This window comes from Fomitiporia mediterranea, assembly GCF_000271605.1.
Source record: "Fomitiporia mediterranea MF3/22 unplaced genomic scaffold FOMMEscaffold_12, whole genome shotgun sequence".
Lineage (NCBI taxonomy): Eukaryota > Fungi > Basidiomycota > Agaricomycetes > Hymenochaetales > Hymenochaetaceae > Fomitiporia > Fomitiporia mediterranea.
In genome coordinates, this window is record NW_006760397.1 from 475909 (window position 1) to 487240 (window position 11332).

The 11332-nt window shown below is 35.9% G+C and overlaps 1 protein-coding gene across 1 annotated transcript; it reads left to right on the forward strand.

Moving 5' to 3' along the window:
• Nucleotides 1-4081: 4081 nt before the first annotated feature.
• FOMMEDRAFT_94089 (uncharacterized protein) lies at nucleotides 4082-4600 on the forward strand (the record flags this gene model as incomplete). The annotated part of the gene is made up of 1 exon (XM_007270158.1): nucleotides 4082-4600. The coding sequence occupies one exon, from the start codon at nucleotides 4082-4084 to the stop codon at nucleotides 4598-4600; it is 519 nt and encodes a 172-aa protein (XP_007270220.1).
• Between the last annotated feature and the right edge of the window lie 6732 nt (nucleotides 4601-11332).

Consider the following 11332-nt stretch of genomic DNA (forward strand, 5'->3'; position numbering starts at 1 on the left):
ACTCGATTATGTAATCACTTCGATATATTGTTTAAAGGTAAAAACAAATTATATTATAAGTCTGACAGAGTGATTGTTAACATTATTAATATATATAATTGTATATTATCTTACTAAAAGTATTGTAATTAACTTACAAGCACAACATATTACTTTTATGACTATTATAATCAATCAACTATTGTTACAAATAACTTATAATATAATTTTAGCATATTATAATAGGAGTTGAGTACTTGTACCTCACATGTAATGTTGTAATAATACTATTAGTAAGCTTACTTACTCTAAAACATGTTTGTAGTTTAATAGAAACTTTGTATATTTCTTACATTTATATACAATCATTATAATTACATTACAAGTGAAATACAAGTATTATTTTAGAATGTAATGCTTATGAAATCATTTTATTAGTTTACTTTTGCTATTATTAAATACATTTGTTGCGACTTTTTCGTGATGTAAGACTTGTGGTTTAGCTCCCCCTTGAACTTAATGAATCACCTGTGTTCTTCTCTTAGACACTTTACAGGAGTTTCATCTGGAGCCCACTGTGAGGGGGGTTTCTATAGTTAAACAACACAAGTTCCAACAGTTCTTAGCATCCTGAACAGGTTTCTCAGACACCAGCCTGTAGTCTTAGGTCAACTCAGTCACAGTCAGTACTAGTACCTGTATTGAGCAGAACACACAGATCTGCTAGAATCTAATTGTACTGTGAAACGTCTGATAGTCTGAACACCAGAAGTACAGAATCTGATATTATAGAAACCTTAGGAACACTATCAGAACAGCAGAGCACTTGAGTCAGTAACAAAGAGGAAGAAGAAGAAGATCTTGTAGTATCATTACTCAATCCCCAAGTAATTGGTTTCTGAATTTGTAACAAACTGCTACATTTCACATCTCCAGAATTGTACACAAGATTGCTAGCTACCCTGTGACTTTCCCAAACTGTATCAGTATCACAACCAACCATAACTGGAACACTGTGTTACAGAAGAGCACAGTTGTCTCTACAGGAAACAGAGACAGTCTAGCAGCTAGTATTATTACTCTCACTAGTAACTAGTGTATTATTAACAACACAGCTCCAGTTACAGCAACAACAACTTGCAAGTGACACACAACTACTTCAGCAACTACAAGTAAACACACAAATTCTATTACAACCAAGACCAGTAGTACAGCTAATGGCTACATTGAATGTTCTGAAGCTACCTTATTGTAGAGCACATAATACACTGTCCTTTGACAGAACCAAGCCCTAAGAGTTGTAGAGGTATTTCACAGATGTAGAAAGTCTTACAAATAAATACAACATAGCTAGAGCAGATATCATTCTGCTTGTAATGAAGTACATGCCTGTAGAAGTGGAGGATTTGTAGGATAATGTGGATAAAGTGTCTTGAGATACATTTAAGACAGGAGTAATTGTGTATTACCCAAGTCTTAAGACAGGAGCACAATATGCTAGAAGTGACTTGGATACTATAGTACAGAAATGGGCAGAGAGAGGAATTACAAATAGGGACAATTTGGGAATGTACCACTGAGAGTTTACACTCATAGCAACCTATTTGATGACTAACAATAAGCTGTTACTAGAGGAATCTTACTGTGTTTTTCTATGTGTGTTCTGTGGAGCAATTGTAGAAAAGCTGACACAGAAGTTAGAAATCAAGTATCCAGACTATGAGGACAGACTTGTGTATGATATTGTACAAGTTGTAGCTACAGCAGGTTCAATCCTTAGGGGATCTACACTCACAACAGTTAGTGGATTAGATACACTTGTGAGTTAGCCTGTGATTCTGGTCAAACAGGAGGAAGTTAATTTGACAAGCATTGTGGAAGTGCTTCAGAGTCTACAATCACAAGTAGAGTCAATAAAGTAAGGCCCAAGATCAGGAGGAGGAGGATATGGTGGAGGTTCAGGCAGAGGATCAGGAAATGGAAGTTACACGTTTTGTGGAGAATCTGGACATTTTATATGTAGTTGCTCAAAAGTGTTAGAATACATTACAAACAGGAAGTGTGTACAGAGCCTAGACAATAAAATTATCATAGCTAACAGAAACACTATTTCTGGGATAGGGTGGACCTTGAAGGAAAAGGTTGATAGCTACTTTCTGTCATTGTAAATACACTCTGTTAGTTTTGTACAGACTGTACCAGTTGTAGTACACAGTCTAGGAGCTCCTGTACCAGTTATGATGATAGAGGTTGATGAAGAAGAAGAGGAGGAGGTGGAGAACCTTGCAGAGCTTGAAAGGCTTAAAGTAATGCTAGGAGAAGCCTGTAAGAAGGTTGTAGAATGATTGAAAGCAAAGGATGTAAAGGGGAAGGGAAAGTAAGGGTGTGATTATGAAGTAGCAAAACCTGCAGAAAGTAGACTAATGCTAGCAAGTATGTAGTGAGACACAACTAGAACAAAGGAGTACTCATACTGCTACATTACACTAATTAAAGACCTGGAAATAGCTGGAAGAGTTTTAGATTACAGCTTAGACTAAGAAGTGTGTATTACACAGTAGGAGTTACTTGTATTGTCTCCAGAGCTTTGGAAGAAGACTTGCAAACTAGTTATGTTAAGGTGCTGAACAGATAGAAACACTACATTCTACAGTAGAGAGCTGCCTGTTACAGGATTGAACATTTGTATACTGTAGCAGTATTACAATGTGTCAACAGAGGTCAACTATTTGCTTCTACTCTGTATGCTTAAAGTAATAGTAGACAGAAAAATTGAGGTAGATTGTGTACTAGACTAGGGTTCAAGTGTAAACATAGTTTGAGCTGACATATAGGAAGTATTGAAGATTCTGTTAGATTGTAATATGGTCATTATGCTTGAAACAGTAGACATAGGTCAGGGATTGACTGTAGGACAGATTCTGAGGTTGCAACTCTCTATAGGAATACTTTACATAGATATTATAGTACAAGTTGTGTAGAAAGCTCTGTTCAGGATCTTGCTAGGTAGACTATTCTTTACAACTATAGAATGTGAAACTAAAGATTTTGCAAATAGGGAGCAGTACATAATACTTCAGGACCTGAATGATCTGTCCAGGAGGTAGTCTCTGTCTACTAGAGTAAGGACACTGTGATACAAGCTAGAGACAGATTTTTGAGAAGTGTTAAGGAACCAGAAACACTATAATTCCAGGGAGATGTGTATATGACAAGCAGATTAGGAACAAACAAGTAGAAGAGTAATAGTAAGGTAATGATTCTATACAGAGGAAGAGACAAAGGAAATGGAGTAAATGTAAGAAAGGATTATAGTCAGGGATCATGAGTCACAGAATCATGAATGATAGAGGTACTAGAGTCACAGAAGTCAGTAATTCTTGATACACTGGATGACAAACTTGACACAGTTTTGTAGGCTTACAAGAAAGTTGTAAATAAGGTGTACCCTGTACTTAGAGTGCTTCCAGAGGAGTTCCACATAGTCAGACAACAGTACTCCAATCCCCTAGCCAGAATGCCTATATTACCAACAATACTACAGCCCTTTGTGCCTACTGGCTGACTTACAGAAGAATGGATGTAAGTAATTAGAGAATTGCAATTAGGATTCCTATGGCTGGAAGAATGGAAACTTGTAGAGAACCTATTAATACTACAGTCAGAAGTGTTTGTGTGGACAGAAGAGGAGTAAGGAACATTGGATCCTATGTACTTTGATCCTATTCAAATTCTGACTGTAGAGTATGTACTATAGGTAGAGAAAAGTATTCTGATTGTATGCAGAATTGAGAAGAGGGTGATTGAGTTGTTGAAGGAGAAGTTGTGTAACAGAGTGATAGAACTGTCAAATTCCTCCTATTAATCACAATGGTTTTGCATTACAAAGAAAGACAGAGTATCCTTACAATTTATTATTGATTTGCAGAGGTTAAACACAGTTATAATAAAGGACACAGCTGTTCTGCTGAACATGGAACTAATTGTAGAAAGCTGTAAAGGTTGTGCATACTATATGTAACTTGATTTGCATATTGTGTTTGATTAGAGGAGTTTGGATGAGCAGTCTAGAGATCTGACAATGTTCCAGACACCTCTAGGGATGTATTGCTTGACAGTATTACTAATAGGTTACACTAACTCAGTACAGATTCTGTATAATGACTTAGTGTTTATTCTTTGTAACAAGATTCTACATGTTATAAACCTATACATAGACAATGTTCTAGTAATTGGACCCTGCTTGAGATATGAGAAAGCAGACAGAACAGAGGAAACACTTCTCAAGAATGAGGGAATACAGAAGTTTGTATACAAGTATCTGATGGACATAAACCAGATTTTGCAGAGAGTGAAAGCTGTAGGAGGGACATTTTCTGGGAAGAAGATGATACTTTGTAACAAATCCACAATATTTGTTAGGCATAAGCTGACATATTTAGGGAGAGAGGCTGAAGAATTGCAAATACAGAAGGTTAGGGATTGGCCACCTTGTAAGAGTGTTATGGAAGTACAGGGATTTCTCAGAACAGTAGGAGTGCTTTGTGTTTTTATTCAAAATTATACAAAGTTAGCACAACCACTCAATCAACTTATACAAAAGAACTTGATATTCAATTAGAATGACAAAACATAGAAATCTATGGATGTACTCAAGGAAGCAGTTTTACATTGTCCTACACTAACACTAATTGACTATGAGTTAGAGTATCTAGTAGTCTTGACAGTAGATTTGTCTATCATTAGAGTAGGATAGTATATTAGTCAGGAGCACCTGGATTGCAAACAGAGAATAAATTGATTTGGATCAATTAACTAGAATGTAATACAAGTGCAATATTTGTAAGCAAAAATAGAGCTGTTCAGACTTTATTATACACTTTACACATTGTGCATATATCTTATAAACATTAAGAAATTAATTGTGGAAATGGATGCTTCATACATAAAGGGAATGATTAATAAGCCTGACCTACAGCCTAATACTACAATCAATTGCTAGATAGCTAGTATTTTGCTATTTGATTTTGAGTTCTGTTACATTCCTACATTAGACTTTAAGTGTATGGATGGATTATTGTAACACTGAGTAGCACCTAAAGACCCCCCAGACAATGAAACCTATGAAGACTGGATTGACAAGTCATACAGATTTTACACAGTAGAAATAGAATCTACACAACACAGACATCAGCTAGAGATTTGCAGGTCTACAGAACACAAAGCTTTGTTAGTCAAGTGTGTAGAAATACAGTCCTAGGTCTTAAATACAATGTGCTGGGAGACACACAACAACATTATTGACAAATCATTTTAAGTAAACAAGGACATGCTACAGGCAAGATGTTCTAGTAGACTGTAACATAGATTATTACTGGAAGTCATTATTCTGAAAGGGAACTAGAATTGGATATGTTAAGATAGACTAGAATGACCTGATCCAGAACACAGAAGAGTGGAAGATGAAGCAGGTGAAGGACTACAGGAGTAGGAACCTGGAGGAGAGTCTTGCAGAGTTGTGGGAACTGAGAAGGTAGAGGGAGCAGATGACAAAGCAGAAGGTGACAATCTAGAGCCAATAGGGGTTGTGTGTAGTATCTGTAGTAATGAGACTGAGGGTTTGAATACAACAGTAGAATGATTTCTACAATCACTAACTGCTGAAAGGCAAGAAGCAAGGCTGAAGGCTGTGAAAGAGTATCTTGGCTTGCTCTACAAACCAAGCAGAATTGTAGATACTGATTTTCTGACATTTATACAATACACAGTACAGTTCTTTGTACAGAACAACAAGATTTGGCATTAAGGTCCTAAAGGAAAGCATCAGATTGTGCTGGATAAGGACAGGAGATGGGAGTTGGTTAGGATAGCACACAAAGACTTAGGACACAAGGGAATCTTTGTAGTATGAGCCTGTTTACTAGATTGGTTCTAGTGGCCATTACTTGCAGAAGACATCAAGTACTTCATTAGGACTTGTTATGCATGTCAGACTCAGTAGATACAACAAGTACTGATTCTACTAAGTATTCTGGAGATTGTGCTGCTTTTCCAAAAGATCCACATAGATACAAAGGTTATGCTGAAAGCAGGAAGATTCTAATATATTGTGTATACATACTATTCATTATCAGAGTATCTGGAGTTTTGCATGCTTTGTACAGAGAACAGAAGGACAATAGGACAGTTCATCTTTGAGAAACTTCTATACTAATATAGAGTATGTCCTGAGCTTGTAATGGACAACAGAATGCCTTACATTGTAGTGTTGGACTATTTGTAAGAACAATACCACATTAATCATATTCAGATTTCTGTATATAACTCCTGTGTAAACAGAATTATTGAGTAGAAACACTTGGACATACAGGAAGCAATTGTAAAGACAGTAGGAGATGATATTGGACATTAGTATAAGTACACACATTCTGTGTTCTAGGCAGAGTGGATTACAATTCAGAAAGTGACTGGATATTCTCCTTATTACCTTGTTTATAGAGTAGAGCCAATATTACTGTTTGACCTGAATGAGGCAACATATTTGGTTCCACCCAAAGGATCACTACTAACAACAGAGGAACTGATAGTGATACAAGTGTAACAATTGTAGAAGAGACTGGATGACCTTACACAAATGATGGAATGTGTACAGAAAGCCTACAAAAGATATGTAAAGCATTTTGTAGAAGTCAATTGTAATTGGATTAAGGACTATGACTTTGCTCCAGGTGTACTAGTACTAATCCACAATTTGAAAGTGAGCAATGACTTAGGATGAAAGATGAAACTGTAATACCTTAGACTGTTTGTAGTAGTGTGAAGAATGAAAGGAAACACTTATGTTATAGCAGAACTGGATAGAGTAGTGGCCAAGTTATGTATCACAGCATTTTGCTTAATTCCATATTTTCCACATTCATGTTTAACAGTTCCTATCTTGTGTCTTATTAATACTGTGGAACTAATACTAGAAGATACAGAACTGTACAGGACTAGTTGTAAGAATATGGATGATCTAGATGACTGTGCTTTAGATACTATACTTGAAGTAGAACCAAGTGCAGAAGTCACAGACTCCTGATTCAAGAATGTGTAATTTTTCAATATACCCTCCTAGTCTTGTACTGGAAACTAAAATATAGGGATTGATTCCCTACTAGTAACACTTAACAGTTGTGTAAATCTGTAAATACTGTGTTCAACTGTAGTTCTCTATGCTTTGTTATGTTTTATATTCACATACTTCTGATCTTCTGTTACATTCCTTCTCATTTACAATAAATTGTAAAAGCCTATACAACATTCTATAAGCATATAACCCTTTATACAAATTATGATTCTTTTCCACCTATTCCTATCATATTCCACTAGTTCCATACTTAAATCATAAAAATATCCATCCATCTATTCCATTCCTCTTAACTCTCTATTTTATCTATTTTCCTATCCATTCTATCCATTTCTGTTCCATTCTGTTTATTCCTTACATTTCTGGTTTTTTTCATAAAAACATAACTGGACTTTTTATTTTACTACTTTCTACCCTGTTCTATTTCCTACTCTAACTCTTCCACCCTACTATCTATAGAGACTTCTGCTACTATAACTAAGAAGTTAATACCCTACCTTAGAGCTATAATCTTTACATTAAACTTGTTCTTCATTATTATCAGCTACAACTCTAGGTTGTTCAGCTCCTTAGTCATCTGTGAGTAGAGGTTACAGACTGTTCTGGCTTTACTATGTGTGATTAGAGGGATGACAGAATGTAGGTTCTGAGTTGTACTATACAATTCTGTAGTTTGCCCTCTAGTCTTATACTAGATTCCCTTCAGACTACATCTAGAGTAGTAGAATATGTACACTGTGTACTGGTTTTCTACACAAACAATCACTATTAATACAGTCAAAAATAAGATTGAAACAGACTTACTTAGATTACTATAGTATGGTTAATTCATTACAGTCTAGCAAGTGAATCCCTGAGGACCCTTGTACCTCTCTACACACTTTACACACTCAGGTGTGTAGAAGACCATTCCCTCTACCTAATCTGGAGGGATATCCTTGTCCTCCTTACTTAAAGACTCTATCACAACTTTCTGGTTTTTTACACATATTTCCTTACTAGAGACTAGAATCTCTACCTTTACAATAGTGTACTTCTTACTCAGGAGTACTAGTACTAGCTCTAGACAACAAAATAGAGTTAGTATACTCAGAAAATCAACTACCCCTCATCCACATTACCTTTTTCCTTACTTTTGTCCTCTTTCTTCTTTTCTAACTTTGTAACTACTTAAGGAACTAGGAGAAACATTGTTTCAGCTTAGTACAATTTGTTAGTCATACTTGTACTTACTGACTATAACTTGTTTCTCCTTCCATTCCTTTTTTGTGTTGACCTTCTCTTTCTTAGTAACTAGCTTTTTCTTTTCTAGTTTTACAAATTCTTTAGAAACTAGACAAAAATAACATTAGTAGTGTACAATTTGTTAGTTATACATTTAATTTATACCTAGCTTGTTCCCCTTTTCTACTACCACCTTTGACTTTTCTGTGTTTGTAACAGTATTAGAACCTGTGTAAACAGTTAGTTATTATACACAATTTGTTAGTTATACTTACACACATACTTTTAAACCCCTCCTTTTCCTTCCTATCCTTCTACTTTGTTACTGACTGTATTAAGACTATAACCTTCTCCTTCTCCTTCTCCTTCTCCTTCTCCTTCTCCTTCTCCTTCTCCTTCTCCCTCTCCTTCTCCTTCTCCTTCTCCTTCTCCTTCTCCTTTCCTCTCTCCTTCTCCTTCTTTACCTTAGTCTGAGCCTCTTTCTTAACCTTAGTCTGTATTACTTTCTCAGTCTCTACCTTTACTTTCACCCTAGTAGTAGTCTTGTCCTCCTTTACTTTTGTAAGCTCCTCTACTATTGCCTTACAATCTATAAGATGTTCTGTGTTAGTAGACAGATTGGAAAACAGGAAATAAGAGACTCACTATTAGATTGACCCTTTACTAGTACAGACAAAACCTTCTTACTCTCTGAATTGTTGTCATTGTGAATGTTATTGTCTGAGCTCTCTTTGTCTTCAGACTTAGGATCCATGATTGATCTGTCAGTTTCCTCCTTTACAATCTTGTTCTCTAGTTTGTTTTCTGTGTTAGAACCTATAGAGTATATTAGTATATGAGCCAGAGACAATGTACTTTACAGAGGTACTTACTAAGCATATGTTTGACTAGCTTGTCATCCACATCCATTCCCTTGCTAGCTACTACATTGTTGTACACACAATTTCTAAGGAAAATCACAAAATTAGTATAAAAAGAGTAGAAAAGAGTATAACACTTACTGTCAGATTTGCTAGAGAGTAGTAATAACATAGTAAGAGTGATGGAAGGAAGCAGAAAGAATAAGCAACAATGTTCACACACACACAGAACTTACATTCAGCCTACTAATCATTAAATCAACTATATGACTGTAGACAGTTACAAGTAGACATACTAGAAGATAAAACAATCAGTATTATACTAAGAACTATACATTATATACAGACAATCATAGCAATCAATTCTGAACACCCACATGACTTATAAAAGCCTACTCTAAGAACACTCAACTATTCTACATTGTAAGTATTTGCAAACAGAACCACAAGAGTGTACAGTCTCAGAATTGGCTTACACACATTGTTTTCTCTACAGGATGTATAAATCATGTACTTATTATAGGCTTAGAACACAAGTTGTGTCACAGTAAGTGGCTCAGCAAACTATTATGTTATTATTGCCTGGATCAAAGTACTACAATCTTCTAATCAGATAGGACATTAGGGCAATCAAAGTGTTGATCTTAGGAGACTGTCAGAAATCTCAGAACTCTCCACACTTTGTCTGTACCAATCAGATGATAACAGTATGAGAACCTTCTACTTCTTTTAATGTAAATCTTGCTCTTCCCTTTTGTATAACATTTCCTGTAGCTAGAATACAGACTACTTAAATTTTCCTCATACATTTTCACCCTATTTTCTTCCAACCTCTAGCAAAAGGTTCTCTTATTTGTTCTTGTATATTTTGTTATTTTTCTTTTGTTCAGTCATAACATTTCCCTGTTAGTACTATGCTTTTCCAGAACTTGGAAAACTATAAATACAGCTACTCATATACTAGATACAGGAGGAATTCAGATAGTTCACCTATTGATTTAGCTCTTGTCTCTTGTTTTGAAGTCCTCTAGCATGAGGCATAGTCTTAGTCTTTATTGTTTCCATATCAGATCATTTGTTGTACACTTTACAAAGTACACATTCTGTTATTCACATCTCTCTTCCAAGGTTGCAACTGTGCTAGAAGAACTCACACCTATTCAGAACTACTCTAGTCTCCTAAGACTTGTGGTTTAGCTCCCCCTCAAACTTAACAAATCACCTGTGTTCTTCTCTTAGACACTTTACAGGAGTTTCATCTAGAGCCTACTGTGAGGAGGGTTTCTATAGTTAAACAACACAAGTTCCAACAGTTCTCAGCATCCTGAATAGGTTTCTCAGACACTAGCCTGTGGCCTTAGGTCAACTCAGTCACAGTCAGTACCAGTACCTGTATTGAGTAGAACACATAGATCTGCTAGAATCCAATTGTGCTACAAAACATTCAATAGTCTGAATACTAGAAGTACAGAATCCAATATTGTAGAAACCTTAGGAATGCTATTAGAACAGTAGAGTGCTTGAGTCAGTAACAAAGAGGAAGAAGAAGAAGATCTTGTAACATCATCACTCAATCCCTAAGTAATCAGTTTCTGAATTTGCAACAAACTGCTACATTTCATGTCCCCAGAATTGTGTACAAGATTGCTAGCTACCCTGTGACTTTCCCAAACTGTATCAGCATTACAACTGACTGTAACTAGAACACTGTGTTGCAGAAGAGTACAGTTGTCTCTACAGGAAACAGAGACAGTCTAGTAGCTAGTATCATCACTCTTACTAGCAGCCAGTGTATTGTTAACAACACAGCTCCAGTTACAGTAACAACAACTTGCAAGTGACACACAACTACTTTAGCAACTATAAGTAAACATGCAAATTCTATTGTAACCAAGACTAGTAGTGCAGCCAATGGTTACATTGAATGTTCTGAAGCTGTCTTGTTACAGAGCACATGATACACTGTCCTTTGACAGAACCAAGCCCTGAGAGTTACAAAGGTATTTTACAGATGTAGAAAGTCTTACAAACAAATGCAACATAGCTAGAGCAGATATTATTCTGCTCACAATGAAGTATGTGCCTGTAGAAGTGGAGTATTTGTGGGATAATGTAGATAAAGTGTCTTAGGATACATTTA